This window comes from Bison bison, unplaced genomic scaffold, assembly GCF_000754665.1.
Source record: "Bison bison bison isolate TAMUID 2011002044 unplaced genomic scaffold, Bison_UMD1.0 scf7180017864145, whole genome shotgun sequence".
Classification (NCBI taxonomy): domain Eukaryota; kingdom Metazoa; phylum Chordata; class Mammalia; order Artiodactyla; family Bovidae; genus Bison; species Bison bison.
In genome coordinates, this window is record NW_011494717.1 from 8,301,161 (window position 1) to 8,319,616 (window position 18,456).

Below are 18,456 nucleotides of genomic sequence, written 5' to 3' on the forward strand. Positions count from 1 at the left end.
CCCCAAGTGGCTCAGTGGTAAAGAATCTGGCTGCAATGCGGGCGTGCCTGCCAAGTCGCTTCAGTCTTGTCCGACTCTTGGCTACTCTGTCCCTGGGATTCTCCAGGCCCAGGAATCGAAATCGTGTCTCTTATGTCTATCAGCATTGGCAGGCTAGTTCTTTACCACTAGCGCCACCTGGGAAGCCCGCAATGCAAGAGACTCGGGGTCAGTCCCTGGTCTGGAAGATCCCCTGGAGAAGGAAACAGTAACCTGCTCCGGTATCCTTGCCTGGGAAATCCCACGCACAGAGGGGCCTGGCGAGCTACAGTCCACGGGGTTGCAAAAATTGTGGGACGCGACTTCGCGGCTAAACAACAAGAGACTCAGAGGCCAACGCCTCTGCTTGGAAGACACTAACAACTATCATTTGGAATAGAGCGGAGTTTGTGCTCAAAATTCACAAACAACGCTGACCCAAGGGGCTTGTCTCCAACGCCCTTTCACGCCTCTTTACCAACTGCAAACAGCTCTCACCGGCTTCTCTACAGCAAGTCACAGTCATTAAGTCACTGCGTGCCGCATACCGCGCTACGAGCTGGAAGCGGGCTGGGCACAGATGCTTTTTCTGCTTTTACTTTACGACTTAGGAGGACTAAGTCCTCTTTTCTGAGGAACTCCTGAACTGATTCGCACACAACCATTCTACCTTGTCCCCCGAGACTAAAACTGTACCCGCAAATCTCTACCCACGCACAGACGCCACCATACCACCTGCATTTCCCAGGGACGAAGAGCAAGGCCTCCTGGGAAATTACCTTTCACCTCCCCTCTTGCCTTACCTCAACTCACCAATTTTGACGTTAGCGAATAAAGCGACGAGGAGGCCTAGAAGGTGGGACTTAGTGGTCCCAGGTCCATGTTGATTGGTTGAGACGGTGAGGGGGGGGCCCCCGCGTGAGCTTGCTAGCGCCCCTCCCTCGGTGGGCGGGGAGAAGTGAGGATTGCGCTTGCGCGCTGAGAGGCGGCGGAAGTGGCGGGGGCGGGTACGCGTGCGCGGTGGGCGGGCGTGGCTCTTGTAGCTTCTTTGCCCTCCCGGGTCCTCCCAGTCCTGCCCAGCCGGTGTAGTGCTCCTGGTTTCCTATCTCGTCGTGGAGAGTCGCTGCCGACTGGGCGCTCGTGTTCGGGTCGTCATGGCAAGTTACGAATACGTGAGCCCGGAGCAGCTGGCTGGCTTTGATAAGTACAAGGTAGCGCGGGCCCCGCGGACGCCCCTTGCCCTGCTGGTCCCGGCCTCTCCTAGGCGCCTGAGAGGCCGGCGTGGTTTGTGTCACCTTGTGCCGCGTGGCTCCGGGCACACTGGCGGCACTTTCTCCGGGGGTCCTGCCGAGTGCTGGGGATTTGGGGTCGGGGAGCATGGGAGCATCCTAGGCCCGCCGCTCCGATTCGGCCCCCTCCCGGGGGATTGCTTTTTCCTTAGGGGACCGCTCCACGAGAGTGGAGCGGGAGAATTCCCTTGGCTTCTTTACTTCGTTATTATTATTTTTAGTTCCTTGAGAGGTGATGCAGTTCTCTTCTGTGGTGTCTTGTCTTTATTTTAATGAAGCTTTTACCCGCCTCTCTTGCATTCAATTTCGGCGATGGAGAGAATCTCTTGGCAGATGAGGCCCGGGGAAGGGGAGTGACTACTGGGGCCGTACTGCAGATGCACCCGCTTCCACTCCCAGAAAAGAGGCGCCTGGGCGGCCAGTGCCGGTACATGTGCACGGGCAGAACCTGGAACTGTGTAGTGAAAAGAGCGCGGGCTTTGGAGCTCATGTAAACCTGATACCGGATCTGATACCCAAATCTAATTTATTTGGCGTTGGGCTAAATACTAGTTTTTACCTTGCAAAATGAGCATTGGAAAGCGCCTGGTACATAATGGGCCTCCAGGACCTTCTGGTCGTTATCTTTCCTTCAAGTAACGTTCTTCTCCACTGCTCCCTTAATGAGCGAATGACTCCAGTCAGTCGTCCAAGCCCGAAATCTGGGCAGTAACCTTTCATCCTTGCTACCTGTGCCGCTTTCACTACTGATTACTTTACCCCACCCACGAGCCCGGTGAATCACCAGGTCCTGTAAGTTCCGTCATTTTAGCCTAAACGAGAAAGATGGCTCCACTACCACTCTCCCCACATATACTTTAATCTTTTAATTTTAGAATGGTTTTTAGAACAGATTTGCATAAAAATTGTGACAGTAGTACAGAGTTCCCATATACCCCACATCCGATTTTCCCAGTTATTAACATCTTATGGTACATTTGTCACAATTAAAATGAACTGATACTTACACAGTGTTATTAACTGAAGTTCATACTTAGTTTTCACCCAATGTTCTTTTTCTGTTCTGGGCTCTCATCCATAATCCATAACATTTAGTTGTCATTTAGTTGCCTCCTCTTGGCTATGATGGTTTCTTAGTCTTGTTTTTGATAACCTTGATAGTTTTGAGGTGTTCCAGTCAGGCATTTTGTAGAATGCCCCTCAACGGGGATTTGTCTGATGTTTTTCTCATGATTAGACAGGATTATGGTGTTGAAGTGCCTTTCTCATTGTCCTAAGAGTACATGTCATCATCGCGACTTAATCACTGTTGGTGACTTTGATTCCCTGGCTGAGGTAGTGTTTGTCAGGTTTCTCCTTGTAAAGTTAATCTCTTTGGAAGAAAGTCGCTATCCAGACCTCATTTAAGGGGTGGAGAGTTATACTTCACCTCCTTGAGGGCAGAATATTGATGTAATTTTATTTGGACTTCTGCATGGAAGAGTTATCGTTTCTCCCCAATGTATATTTATTCAGTGATTTACTTATATGCATATGAGTTCATGAATATTTATTTTCTACTTTGGGTTACAGTTAAATACTGCTTGATTTGATTGCTTACTAACATCCACTTTTGCCCTTCCAGTCCTTTTTCTCTGCTTCATAATGATCTTTTTAAAAAAGTGTGTATCTGGTCACATAACTCCTTTGCTTATAATCCTCCACTGTCTTCTCTTTGCTCTAGGAATGAAGTCCTCAAATCTAGAACATGATCTGCAAGGCTCTATGATCTGGCCCTTGTCTGTGTCATCAGCTTCATGTCATGGCTCTCTCTATTCTTGCCAGCATCAGTTGCCATCTCTCCCATTTCCTTTTTTTCAGATCTTCAAGTAATGCTATGTCTGCCAGGAATGTAGCTCGCCATTTATGTTTATCTTCACATCTTTTTAAAAAACATTTATTTATTCATTTATTTGGCTGCATTGGGTCTTAGTTGTGGTGTGTAGGATCTCCAGTTTCAGGGCTTAGTTGCTCCTCAGCATGTGGGAACTGAGGTCTCTGGTCCCTCATCCCCTGCATTGCAGCCTAACCACTGCATTGCAATCCTAACCACTGGACCACCAGGGAAGTCTCTCATCTTCACTTCTTAATTTGAATGTTACTTCCTCAGAGAAGCATTCCTTAAATATCTCATACCTCTCAAGTATGCTCTTATAGCACCCTCTGCTCCTCTATGAGATTAGTTCTTTAGGTGTCTCCCCATTACTTCTGTGCATAGGCATCCAGTAAACATTTGTGGAATGAGTAACAGAAAAATCACAGTGGATCTTGTCAAACTGGAATAACTGTAAGGGACATAGTGCATTCCTCTGCTTTTGAGCAATATTATGTCATACTGTTTTGAACTGAGATGCTGACTTGTCTGAAAATTTTAAGTCGAAATTTAACCCAGTGCGAGGCTTTCACTGAAGAAGATTATTAGCCCAGATACCTCTTGTTTTCCCCTTTCGTTATCTCTTTTGCACTGTAAATATTGACATAAAAATTTTTTTCTTCCATTCTAGAATCTGGCTTTCTGGTAAGTGCCAACCAAATAACTGTTTTATTTGCAACAGTGTCTGTGATAGGGAATCTAATTTTTTTTTCTTTTAAATAAGCAGTCTTTCCTAGATTTATATTTCCTAGTTTATAGGAAATTTTAGTGTGATTTTTCCATTCCTATTTTTCCCCCTTCTGTTATCTGACTCACTTCCTGTCCCCGACAGCAGATTTCCTATCATTCTGGAAAGCAAAGGTCAATTTAGCAAACATCCAGTGTTCACTAAAACATAATTTGTTGATCTTCTTTTAGTTATAATGAGACTTACTTTAAAAAAGTGGGTGTGGGGATTGCATGGCACAAATTTATAAACTTCTTCTAGCAGAAGGTTCTTTACTCAGTACTGTGTTCATATTAAAAAATATGACTCCAGAGGGCAAAAAAATCTGTGTGGTCTGTTTTCCTGGAATGTAAATTATACCTGGAGACCTTTTCTTCCTGAAGATCACATATTCCATTATGTGGGCTTTTTGTAAATGCTTATTGAATTAAAACAGCTTTTGAAGAAGATCATCCCATAAATGGGTGAAGACTCAAAACACTCAAAAGAGAGATTTTTATTCCTTGACGTGACTCTGTATATTAAAGCAAAGAGATGTAGAGAAAAATTTATATTATCAAAGCAGCTGGTGGAAGAATTACTTTTGAACCAGTTTAATTTATCTTCCCCAGAGGTACATCTGAGAGCTACAGTTGAAAACCTAGCCGTTATTCAGAATAACTCCTGAAAGGGGTGCACACGTAGAGTAGTAATTAGGTTTCAGTGGTAAGAAAGTGTTAAGGCAGTTGATTTTGAGGGCAGAAGGAAGCATGGGATGAATTCAGTGTTACATGCTCTCTTAACACTTGTGTTCCTTGTTATGTCTCCCCAGCCTTATTAAACAGTTGCATAATTTGTTGAGTGTCCACCCTCGTTGTTGGGATATGAGCTCTGGGAGGGCAAATCCTACAGCTCTCTTGGTGCACATGACCAAGGTCTAGCACATGAACAGTGTAGGCATTTGACAGATATTTATTGAGGGAATGAAAATGTACAAGAATAAAAACCATTTGGAAGTATGGTAAAATGGAGCTGTGCATTTCCAGGAAACTGGAAGGATACTTTCATATTTTGAATGTGAAAATAAATCACCATTGTTCTCGGTTGCTTATTAATGTACCTTTAAACAGTTGTGTTGAGGGATTTCACTCTCACCAGGCTTATCTTGGAGAAGGCAATGGCACCCCACTCCAGTACTCTTGCCTGGAAAATCCCATGGACGGAGGAGCCTGGTGGGCTGCAGTCCATGGGGTCCCTAAGAGTCCGACATGACTGAGCGACTTCACTTTCACTTTTCACTTTCATGAATTGGGGGAAATGGCAACCCACTCCAGTGTTCTTGCCTGGAGAATCCCAGGGATGGGGGAGCCTTGTGGGCTGCCATCTGTGGGGTTGCACAGAGTCCGACACGACTGAAGCGACTTAGAGGCGGCAGCAGCAGCAGCAGGCTTATCTTTCCTGCTCTCTTCTATCCTATCTTGCCTTGAAGAATGTTTCCACTTATCTAAGGGTGAAACTTCTATTGTGGTTTACCTAATCTGACCTAAGGAAGGCTTAGTTTTAATTGATAGTGTAGCAGCTAGTTTCAAATTGTATCATTTTGCTTCAGAGAGAAAGTGTTCTGTGAAATACCTTGTTTGGTATCAAGGCTATAATTTTATGACGAATTGGTTTCTGCTATCATGGTAATTAATTAACTTGGCTGTAAACAATAGCCCATTTGCAGGAACTTTGATAATTGTGAATTCAGGTGGAAAAGAAAGGCTTCCTACATCTTGATGGTCGTGCTAAAGAACTGGAATCTGGCCTGCACCCTTACCAGTTCATGCAGTTTCGTTTTGTTTGTCCAGTAAGCACTTATTGAGGGCCTGCTCTGGCTCAGACACGGCATTGCAACTGGAAAATTAAGCTAGGCTAGAATTCCTGCCTTCAAGGAACTCAGTTAGGTGGCATAGGGGCAAAGAAGCAAACAGATATTGTTAATAAATGCAGTTAGGTAAGTTTACTTCCTTGCCCTTGACAATTGTACTTCTCTGCTTGTAAACACTAATTGGCATATAGCATATATACATGTACTCCTGTACCAGAAGGTTATACCAAGAGGAAGGATGTTTTAGCTAAGGAAGAGTAAGTAAATTTTTTCAAACACCAGTCTCCTCCTTGAGCATCCGTAGTGCCTCCTACGTGTTTTTCATGTGTTTGATATCCAGAGTCCTCAGCGAGGATTTCAGCTTCCTTCACTAGACAGTCCCTCCTTTTGTCTCATCTCCTCATCTCTTGTTTATTATGGATAAAGTCTAGCAAGGAAATGTGGTCATCAAGCAAGGTCATTGCGACCTGCTTGTTCTTGTCTCACTGCTCTAATTCTTCTCCAATCTTCTCTCACCACCTGTCTGACTTGTCAGCAGATGTAAATGACAATATTCATGGAAATGGCATCTCTTTGCCCAATGAGTCATGTTCTTTGTGGGTGCAGTTCTTAAAGTCTTGTATTGATAAAAAGTACTTTTGTTGTTCAGTTATTAAGTCGTTTTAATTGTCTTAATTGTCTTGCGACTCTTGTAACCCCATGGACTGCAGCACTCCAGACTTCCCTGTCCTCCACTATCTCCCCAAGTTTGCTCAAACTCATGTCCGTTGTGGGGGAGCCTGGTGGGCTGCTGTCTATGGGGTCGCACAGAGTCGGACATGACTGAAGCTGCAGCAGCAGCATGTCCATTGAGTCAGTGATGCCATCCAACCATCTCAGCCTCTGTCGCCCTCTTCTTTTGCCTTCAATATTTCCCAGCAACAGGATCTTTTCTAGTGAGTCGGATCTTCACATCAGGTGACCAAAGTATTGGCGCTTCAGCTTCAGTATCAGTCTTTCCAATGAATATTCAGGGTTGATTTCCTTTAGGATTGACTGGTTTGATCTTGCAGTCCAAGGAACTCTCGACAGTCTTCTCCTGCACAATTGGAAAGCATCAGTTCTTCGATGCTCAGCCTTCTTTATGGTCCAATTGACTACTTGAAAAACCATAGCTTTGACTGTATGGTCCTTTGTCAACAAAGTAATGTCTCTGCTTTTTAATACATTGTCTAGATTTGTCACAGCTTTCCTTCTGAGGAGCAAGTGTCTTTTAACTTCCTGGCTGCAGTCACTGTCTGCAGTGATTTTGGAGCCCAAGAAGTCTATCACTGTTTTCACTTTTTCCCCAACTATTTGCCATGAAATGAAGGGACTGGATGCCATGATCTTAGCTTTTGGAAAGTTGAATTTTAAGCCAGCTTTTTCACTTTCCTGTTTCACCTTCAGCAAGAGGCTCTTTAGTTCTTCTTCACTTTCTGCCATTAGGGTGGTGTCATCTGCATATCTGAGGTTGTTGATATTTCTTCCAGCAATCTTGATTCCAGCTTGTGATTTCGGACAGGATGCAGAGATGATGTACTCTGCATAGAAGGTAAATAAGCAGAGTGACAATATACAGCCCTGACATATTCCTTTCCCAATTTGGAACCAGTCCGTTGTTCCATGTCCGGTTCTAACTGTTGCTTCTTGACCTGCATACAGGTTTCTTTGGAGGCAGGTAAGGCGGTCTGGTATTCCCATCTCTTTAAGAATTTTCCACAGTTTGTTGTAATCTACCCAGTCAAAGGCTTTAATGTAGTCGGCGAAGCAGAACTAGATGTTTTTTCTGGAATTTTCTTGCTTTCTCTATTATCCAGCAATTATTGGTAGTTTGACCTCTGGTTCCTCTGCCTTTTCTAAATATAGCTCATACATCTGGAAGTTCTTGGTTCACGTACTGATGAAGCCTAGCTTGAAGGATTTTGAGCATTACTTTGCTAGCATGTGAAATGAGTACAGTTGTTCAGTAGTTTGAACATTTTTTGGTATTACACTTCTTTGGAATTGGAGTGAAAACTGACCTTTTCCAGTCTGTGGCCACTGCTGAGTTTTCTAAATTTGCTGAGATATTGAGTGCAGCACTTTAACATCTGTATCTTTTAGGATTTGAAATAGCTTGGCTGGAATTCTGTCACCTCCACTAGCTTTGTAATTCTTCCTAAGAGCCACTTGACTTCACAGTCTAGAATGTCTGGTGCTAGGTGAGTGACCATACCATTGTGGTTATCCGAGTCATTAATACCTTTTTTGTACAGTTTTTCTGTGTGATCTTTTCACGTCTTCCTAATTTCTTCTGCTTCTGTTAGGTCCTTGGCATTTCTGTCTGTCATTGTGACCATCCTTGCATGACACATTTGTCAGAGCCTCCTCTATGGCCTGTCTGTCTTGGGTGGCCTTGGACAGCGTGGCTCATACCTTCATTGAGTTACACAAGCCCCTTTGCCACAACAAGGTTGTGATCCATGAAAAGTACTTTTAGAAACTTTGAATTTCTGTCCTAGGGTTAATATAATGCCTCCCCTTTTTTCATTTTCAGTTAGATTTGGTGTTTTTCTTTCTTAGTAGATTACTAGGACAGTGCCTTGCATTTAGTGAATACCTGCTGAATTTCATTATACCTTGTCTTTGCTTGCAGTGCAGTATTTGAAGTCACTATCAGGAGGTTAGGGCTTCCCTTGTAGCTCAGCTGGTAAAGAATCCGCCTGCAGTGTGGAAGATCTGGGTTCAATTCCTGGGTTGGGAAGATCCCCTGGAGAAGGCATAGGCTACCCCACTCCAGTATTCTGGGGCTTCTCTGATGGCTCAGCTGATAAAGAATTTGCCTGCAATGTGGGAGACTTGGGTTCTATCCCTGGGTTGGAAAGATCCACTGGAGAAGGGAACGGCTACCCACTCCAGTATTCTGAGCACTAAGCTGATGATGTGGCTTGTCCTTCAGCTGAGGAATTGGCAGAAGTGGCATTCATGTTTGTTTTCACCAGAGCAGTGGTCCTCAGACTTGAGAGTGTTTCAGAATCACCTGGAGCGTTTATTAAAAGACAGATTGCTGGCTCCACCTCCAGGCTGTCAGGTTCTGTGTGTTAAGGGAAGGGTGCAAGAATTTGCACTCAGTTTGGCAGCTACATTTTGAGAAGCACCTCATCAAAGGAATATTCCATTGTATTGAAGAGCAGTTAATAAACCAAGAAATGAATGTAAAGAAGTAAGAAGCTGTATTACTGTAATGTTCATATGTTAGCTCTCAAGCATCAGGTAGTCTTGATTTTGTGGATAGGGGCCTCAGGGTATCTCTTATACTAGAAAAGAGGATGGTGTAGTGCTTTCAGTATTGGGTATGAGTTTTCTATTGCTGGGTAACAAATTATCACCGATTTGGTGGTATAAAACAACACACATTTATTGGCTCCCACTTTTCTGTGAGTCAGGGCACCAGTGACTTGGCTTCTCTGCTTATGTGTCACCAGCCTGCCATGCAAGCGTCATTGGCGCTGTGTTCTCATCTGGAGTTCGGGGTCCTCGTCCAGGCTCATGTGGTTGTTGGCTGAATTTAGTTCTTTCTAATTGTTCGGCCAAGGCTCTTGGCTCTTAGAAGTTCCCACTTTTCTGGCCACATGGCTGTCACCATAGGCACTTCATGTCATTGCTGTTTGCTTCTGTAAGGTCAACAGGAAACTCTTCTTCAAACTGTTAAAATGGAGTCCTAGGTAATAAATTATATTATGGAAATGGCATCTCATCACCATTGTGTATAATGTTTTCTTGGGACTTCCTTGGTGGTCCAGTGGTTAAGATACTGCACTCCCAACCCAGAGGGTCTGGATTCCATCCCTGGTCAGGGAACTAAGATCCCAAATGCCTCTCAGCATGGCCAAAAAAAAAGAAATTATAATATTCTCTCGATCAAAGCAGTGACATCAGTCACCTTCACTGTATTCTGTCAATGAGAAGCAGGTCACAGGTTCCACCATCAAGAGAGTGAATTAACAGTGAAGGGGAAGGGATTGATTATTTGTATAATTTGTATAAAGAGTTTGACTCATTGGGGATTAATTACCTTAGAATATGTCTGCCACCAACTGGAAGACAGAAAAAGGTGTATTGGAGGATGGACATTATATTAATAACAATTTCAGTATATTGGATCTATCAATAAGTAGCCCATGATTGTGTTTGGGCCAGGAGATGATAGTCTGGTTTAAAACAAAGTGATCCATTTCACAAAAATGTTCCAAGATGACTCATAAAGGATTTATAGTTTAGGCCTTCCTGCTTATTAGCTGTTAATCCCTGAATTTTATAGTTTCTTCATCTGTAAAATAGGGTGGAATAATCTACCTTATTTATCTTATAATATCAAATAAGAGAACAGGTATAATTGTACTTTGGAGACTGTATACATACAAATGGAGACATGGTATTATTAATAGGGGGAGAGTAAGAGCAACTTCCCTTGTGAAGTGACAAGTTGCTGTGAACTAGTTTCCAGAGGAAAATTGTTTCTCTCATCACTGATGGAGTCATTGTATATTGCCACTTAAGTAAACATGCAGAGTAGTTTGTATTTATTCATCCATATGTGCAAACATTCAAAGATGTGTCAGTTCAGTTCAGTCGTTCAGATGTGTCCAACTCTTTGAAACTCCATAGATTGCAGCACACCAGGCTTCCCTGTCCATCACCAACTCCTGGAGCTTACTCAAATTCATGTCCATCAAGTTGGTGATGCCATCCAACCATCTCATCCTCTGTCATCCCCTTCTCCCGCCTTCAATCTTTCCCAGCACCAGAGTCTCTTCCAGTGAGTCAGTTCTTCGCATCAGGTGGCCAAAGTACTGGAGTTTCAGCTTCAACATCAGTCCTTCCAATGACTATTCAGGACTGATTTCCTTTAGAATTGACTGGTTGGATCTCCTTGCAGTCCAAGGGACTCTCAAGAGCCTTCTCCAACACTACAGTTCAAAAGCATCAGTTCTTTGGTGCTCAGCTTTCTTTACAGTCCAACTTTCACATCCATACATTACTACTGGAAAAACCATAGCTTTGACTAGACAGACCTTTGTTGGCGAAGTAATATCTCTGCTTTTTAATGTACTATCTGAGTTGATCATAGCTTTTCTTCCATGGAGCAAGCATCTTAATTTCGTGGCTGCAGTTACCATCAGCAGTGATTTTGGAGCACTGCCAAAATAAAGTCTCTCACTGTTTCCATTGTTTTCCTATCTATTTGCAATGAAGTGATGGGACCAGATGCCATGATCTTAGTTTTCTAAATGTTGAGTTTTAAGCCAATTTAAACTCTTTCACTTTCATCAAAAAGCTCTTTAGTTCTCCTTTGCTTTCTGCCATTAAGGATGGTATCATCTGCATATCTAAGGTTATTGATATTTCTTCCAGCAATCTTGATTCCAGCTTGTGCTTCATTCAGCCCAGCATTTCTCATGATGTACTCTGCATATGAGTTAAATAAGCAGGGTGACAATATACAGCCTTGACGTATTCCTTTCCCGATTTGGAACCAGTCTGTTCCATGTCCAGTTCTAACTGTTGCTTCTTGACCTGCACACAGATTTCTCTGGAGGCAGGTCAGGTGGTCTGGTATTCCCATCTCTTTGAGAATTTTCCACAGTTTGTTGTGATCCACACAGTCAAAGGCTTTGGCATAGTCAATAAAGCAGAAGTAGATGTTTTTCTGGAACTCTCTTGCTTTTTCGATGATCCAGCAGTTGCTGGCAATTGGATCTCTGGTTCCTCTGCCTTTTCTAAAACCAGCTTGAACATCTGGAAGTTCACAGTTCACGTATTGTTGAAGCCTGGCTTGGAGGATTTTCAGCATTACTTTAATACTGTGTGGGATGAGTGCAGTGGTGCGATAGTTTGAGCATTCTTTGGCATTGCCTTTCTTTGGGATTGGAATGAAAACTGACCTTTTCCAGTCCTGTGGCCACTGCTGAGTTTCCCAAATTTGCTAGCAAATTGAGTGCAGCACTTTCACAGCATCATCTTTTAGGATTTGCAGTAGCTCAACTGGAATTCCATCGCCTCCACTAGCTTTGTTCCACTTGACTTCGCACTCCAGGATGTCTGGTTCTAGGTGAGTGATCACACCATCGTGGTTATCTGGGTCATGAAGATCTTTTCTGTGTAGTTCTTCTGTGTATTGTTGCCACCTCTTCTTAGTATCTTCTGCTTCTGTTAGGTCCATACCATTTCTGTCCTTTATTGTGCCCATCTTTGCATGAAATGTTCCCTTGGCATCTAATTTTCTTGAAGAGGTCTCTAGTCTTTCCCATTCTATTGTTTTCCTCTATTTCTTTGCATTGATCACTGAGGAAAGCTTTCTTGTCTCTCCTCGCTATTCTTTGGAACTCTGCATTCAAATGTATATATCTTTCCTTTTCTCCTTCACCTTGTTTATTGAGCTCCTACTGTGTGACAGATGCAGACAGGATCAGGCTGGGAAGCCGTCTCCCCTCTCTAAACTGTTACTGTAAAATGCCAACTGTCTGGTGAGTCCCACATTTGTATGTGAAGGTAGTTCTTTTGATTGCCTTCATATTTGTTGAGTGACTAACAGTTTTTAATAATTGGGATCTTTTGTTTTATGTTTTGTGCTTAAGTGACTGCCCAGAGGCTTGGAATGCCATTGCTAAAGAAATCTGCTGCGGGATTGGTAGAGCACATGTTGACTACAACGGATCCTGTCCTCATAGAGACTTACAGCTAAACATGGTTGAGTCCTGAGACCCCTCAGCAGGGGACTGACCTCCATACCATATTAATACCACACAGACACTTGAGAGAAGAAACTTGACATTTCTTTTCTCTTCCCTGAGTTCTTAAGAAAGGATGATAATGTGTTTCTTTCATTTAAGAGATATCTGGAAAGTTGGTATGAGCAGTAAACAGTTTAATATAGTGAACCCAGTTGGGGACCAAAAGTGGTTCTTTGTGACTGTCCTGCTTTTTATTCCTAAAATCATGGATGATTTAGAAGTCAGGAATTTGGAGAGTAATTTTAAAAAGTCAGAAACATCAGTTTGAGCTTGCTTACATCTGAAATGATTAACAATCAGTGCAGTTTATGAACTATTATTAGCTTGTACTCAGTCCATACTTCATGGAATTCTGTGGTTAACTAAAATATGTTTTATAGGTGTAAAGTTTATTTTTCAAGTGGGTAAAGACAGGCAATCATTTGATAGTTAGAGACTTCTTCCTTATATTGATCAGAAGACAAAGCAAGGATACTAGATGGGACACTAGCCTCAGTCTGGTTAATAAGTTGTTCAGAGCTCTGCATTTAGTGCAAAGAGATGTGTCAGTTCATCAGTTTTCTTATCAGTTTACAGAAGAGATTTAAAATACACTACCTGTACCAGGAAGTGGTTCCATAGTTTTCCTTTTGCTGGAGCCAATTTCCTTTTTAAATTAAGAGGAGATTCACATTTCTAATGTCCTTCTCAAAAACGGGCACTTACTAGCATATTTTAGAAGTAGTTTAGAGTCTTGTACTGCTCTAGCCTAACCAATAATTGCCACTGGCCTGGTATATGGTAGCACTCTTGTAACTGTTTTGCACTTTTGCTGCCTTTGTGATCCTTTAAAAATATAATCAGGACATGCATCGGGCTTATGATAAAATAAATCTCACTGTGGACCTTTTGGGTGTTGTCTGCCCATGTCTCCAGTGTCATTTCATACCACTCTTCCTTGTTCATTCACTGAGCTGTGGAGTGGCTTTCCTCCACTTTGTGGTCATCCCACATTTTGTTCTCTGCTTTAGAAGGTGTCTTGGCATGTACCCTCCCTCTTTCCCAATTTTTACCTATAAACTGCATGCACATACACACATACACACGTGCATACTGTGACACATATATTCTTTATTTTCTCTCTCATTTTTAAGGTATAAATTATATACAAATGCACAGATCTTAAGTATATAATTTAATGAATTTTTGCACGTATGCATACCCATGTAACCGTCACCCAGGTCATGAAACAGAATTATTTCTAGCACCTCAGAGGGCCCCCATTTAGTCCCTCTCATCAGACTGTTATTATGATCTCTTTTTGCCATAAATTAATTTTGTCTGATTTTGAAATTCATATAAATGCAATCTTCAACGGTATCTTCTCTTTAGTAGTCTCACTTTTGTTTGACTCACTGTCCTATCTTGTACATTCTTTACCTGTCTTATCTTCTAGGACTCAGCTTTAGTGTCCCCTCCTCAGAGAAGCTTTTTCTGAGCACCAGGACATTCCTGGTCCTCTGGGACCGCACCCCATTTATTGCTTTTCATGGTATTGATCACAGCTGTGATTATGACTTGTTTTCCTGCTTACTGTCTTTCTCACACTAGACTATGGGCTTGGTGAACACAGGACACATTTTGGTCTTGTTCACCACACTCTTTCTGGTGGCCTAGCACAGTGCCTGGCACAGTCACAGGTACTCAGTCACACATATTTGTTGACTTAATAAATGAATGAATAATGAACCCTGCTTTATTTCCAGACTTGTACTGAAGTAAAAAGAAAAAAAGTCTTGCAACTTTCGAATATTTGACAAAATATTATCTAAGGTAATTCTGGATTTCATTAAGACTTCTTTGTGGGCAAGGTTGACTAATTGCCATTGGTGACAGTACAGAATTCTATACCCAATAAAAATGACTAAATGTGTGAATAGCAATCTTGAGGGGACTGTTTAGAAGTTCAACCTTGATCCACATTTTTATAGAGACTTAGATGAAGTCATTGCTAAAATGGCAGTTTTGTTTGTTGTTTAGTTGCTAGGTCACATCTGACTCTTTTCTGACCCCATGGACTAGCCTGGCGGGCTCCTCTGTCCCTGGGATTTTCTAGGCAAGAACACTGGAGTGGGTTGCCATTTCCTTTTCCAGGGGTTGAACCCACCCAGGAATTGAACCCGTGTCTCCTGCTTCGTAGGCAGATTCTTTACTACTGAGCCACCTGGGAAGCCCAGCTTTACATGCTAAGAATTTGGGGGTGCATAGTTAGTATGTGGATTACTGAGTCTGACCCCCAAGGAGATCAGAAAGATGAGTGATCTCTAGCAGGATGAAGTGTTTAAATGGTGAATGTAGGGTCTTACACTTAGAATCCAATAATTAGCTTCATATGAATGTAGAGAAAGGTGGCTTTGCAGTCTGTATAAGAAAGGCCAGAGAAGTTCAGGTGACTGAAATTGTGTCTAAGTCTGCAGAATGACTTTGTTTCCATGGGAAATTAATACAGTGTTGAGCACCTGTTTGAGAAATAAGTTATTGAGGGAGAAGGGCTAATGCACCTTCTTTGTACTCATGCACCACTTGAAATGTTCCTTTTGCTCTGAATCACACTTTTGTGTTGGTTTAACAACAAAATGGATTGAATGGAGCACTGGTTGTCAGACTAAAGCCCCCAGACACGCTGTTTTGGGGATAAAGTTTTAGCACAACATGCCCATTTGTTTTCTTATTTTCTGTGATTTCCTTCTGCTTCAGTGGCAGTGTTGGGTATTTATTACAGAGACCATATGGCCTGCAAAGCCTAAAATATTTAGATTTTCTGGCATTTTCCAGAATAAGTTTTCCAACTTCTGGTCTAGAGAACTTGACTATGATGATGAAGGGGAATGAAACTGTGACCAGAGAGGAGCAGCACAATGAATGTGAGATTTTTTAACCAGGTGAAGAGAAGATTTAGTGCGACAAATAGAACCATCTTCAAATATGGAAAGCATTATTGTTTGGAAGAAAAATCAGAACCTTATCTGTTTAGCTGTGTAAGGGAAATTGAAAACATGATAGGAAGTATGGAGCAAGGGGAGGATTTTGTTATCGTGTAGAAAAATTGTTTTAACATTGGATTGGGGTCTTTTTAGAAGTAATGAGTGTTTTGGTAACCAGAAGCATTTAAAAAGAGGCCTGGAACTTCCCTAGTGGTCCAGTGGTTGGCACTCCGCTGCAAGGGGGTATGAGTTCTGTCCCTGGTGGGGGAACTAAGATCACACATGCTATGAGGCATGGCCAGAAATTAAAAAATGTAAAGAGGCCTGATGACTTTCACCTCTCATGTAGGTGAGAGTCAGGCACATGAGAACTACATGCCTCCTGAACTGTTGGATTTCTGAGATTTTGCCTTGGAATGATTCTCAAACTCAGGCTGTGGTTTGCAAGCGTTTCTTCAAGGCACTGGCTTTGTCTGGCCTAACATTGTTTTGTGCTGTGCTGTGCTTAGTTGATCAGTTGTGTCCAACTCTTGACCCCATGGACTGTAGTCCATCAGGCTCCTCTGTCCATGGGGATTTTCCAGGTAAGAATATTGGAGTGGGTTGCCATGCCCTCTTCCAGGAGATCTTCCAAGCTAGGGATTAAACCCAGGTCTCCCACACTGCAGGTGGATTATTTACTGTCTGAGCCACCAGGGAAGCCCAACAGATTGTATTGGGTTGGCCAAAAACTTAGTTTGGGACTAAGGAAAAACCCAAACAAACTTTTTGGCCAACCCAATAGATCAAGCAAGTTCTGCAGGCCTTAACAGGGGTTATTACCTGATTCAGATATTCTGGTGTCTACCAAAACATCATTCCAATAGAAAATAAAAATATATTTGACAGGCATTAACTGAATCTAGTTTGGCACCTTTAAAAGTTTACATTTTGCGTATTGTTCAGGCATATGAAAGGTTTGACTCATTCTTCTTTCCTCCTATTGATTCACAAGACAGTTTTGAGTTTCTTTGTTTATACCAGGTGATATGCGACCTTGAAAAAATACTCAAATGTGTAAGGCTGAACCCAAGAGCACTCTTTAGGTTTATTGTTGGCTACCTTTTGTAATCTCATATTAAATTTTCTCGCTATACTTGAGCTTACCAGCTGTTATTAAATGTAAAAAATCCAGTTAGGCAGACACCATTTTGTATTGAGTTTTATAATCTTTTCATACTTCTACTGTTCCCCTGAAATAGAGATTTAGAGGTAAAACTCCAAATTTATAGAGGAGCTTTTCTAATCAAAATACCATGAGTAAATGACCTTTTAGATCCAAGTTCGAATTATGGAAAGCTGCTGAATGAGATGCATTCAGCAAACATTTGAATTAAGCATTGTACTCTGTACATTGTATTAACTATTTGTGTGATGTCCTGAACTGTGTTCTTCTAATTTGGACTTTTTTCAACTTTGTACTTTGCAGCAGGTGGTAGACTTGAAATGTCTGGTTTTCCCGCTTATGTGACCTGCTGGCTACATCATGTGGGTCTGGGTTCCGACCTTGGTGAAACGGAGGAGGCCAGGGCCCTCCCACTTTGTCTTGGGCAGCTTTCGGGGTTCATGATGGTTTTATGTCCTCAGTCTGTAAAGTTAAATTCAGGTAGTCCTCTCAGTTACAGTCACATTGATTTTGCAGAGGTTCAGATGTCATGGTATCTGTTATGTGGAAAAGCTTTGTAGACTGTAGAGAACTGTGCAAGTAGAAGTTGATTTTAGCACAAACCATAATATTCATGTAAGGGGGGCTTCTTCTGAGAGTCTGGGTGCAGCTGCAAAGCTTCTCGCTCTGAACAGAGTTCTTCTTCATCATTTTCTTCTAAGTTATCCCATTTTGTCCAAATGAGTTGGAGAAGTGGAGGCACTCAGACATGGGTTCTGTTGAATAAACATTTGACTTCCTAGCTGACTCTTTGTGAGCAGTATTTTAAATGATTTCTATTTATTTACTTTTTGCTCCATCTCACTTTTGAATCTTGAAACACTGGTGGGAAACATTTCCTGCATATCTATAAAACGTTCAGGAGGAGAGCAGGATTCGGGGGCGCTAAAGTTGCAGGGGCAGGGCGGGAAGGAAGATCCGGAGTGGGGCAAAAAAAAAAATTCAGGAAGAAATTTTGATCTTTAATGATGTTTTTTTTTTAAATCACATAAAGTGCTTACTACTTATTTTATAGTCATACTGAACATAAGTATAAAACACAGTTGAAACTTTTTTCAAGCATTTGACTAGTATGCCATCTTTTAAATGTCAGCTTGTTAAATTAGGTAATATTCCCAGTTCCTGAGGATGAGAATTGTTCCTTACCAATTTTGTATCCCTTCTTCTTTGAATGTAGTGAGTGCTTCCTACATGCCAGGCACTCCAGTATGTGTATCTCTGATGAATAAGTCATCAACATGACTCTTAAAATATTACATAATTAAATAGGGAAACAGTGGAAACAGTGTCAGACTTTTTTGGGGGGGCTCCAAAATCACTGCAGATGGTGATTGCAGCCATGAAATTAAAAGACGCTTACTCCTTGGAAGGAAAGTTATGACCAACCTAGATAGCATATTGAAAAGCAGAGACATTACTTTGCCAACAAAGGTCCGTCTAGTCAAGGCTATGGTTTTTCCAGTGGTCATGTACGGATGTGAGAGTTGGCCTGTGAAGAAGGCTGAGTGCCGAAGAATTGATGCTTTTGAACTGTGGCGTTGGAGAAGACTCTTGAGAGTGAGTCCCTTGGACTGCAAGGAGATCCAACCAGTCTATTCTAAAGGAGATCAGCCCTGGGTGTTCTTTGGAAGGAATGATGCTAAAGCTGAAACTCCAGTACTTTGGCCACCTCATGCGAAGAGTTGACTCATTGGAAAAGA

At 42.2% G+C, this 18,456-nt stretch overlaps 1 protein-coding gene across 1 annotated transcript in view; it reads left to right on the forward strand.

Moving 5' to 3' along the window:
• The first annotated feature begins 1,052 nt into the window (after window positions 1-1,052).
• EPT1 (ethanolaminephosphotransferase 1 (CDP-ethanolamine-specific)) overlaps window positions 1,053-18,456 on the forward strand; it is a 39,560-nt gene continuing 22,156 nt past the window's right edge. Inside the window, exon 1 of the mRNA XM_010840594.1 lies at window positions 1,053-1,229. Within this exon, the coding sequence (XP_010838896.1) occupies window positions 1,173-1,229 (57 nt within the window). The 5' untranslated portion in view covers window positions 1,053-1,172. The remainder of the gene's footprint in view (window positions 1,230-18,456) is intronic.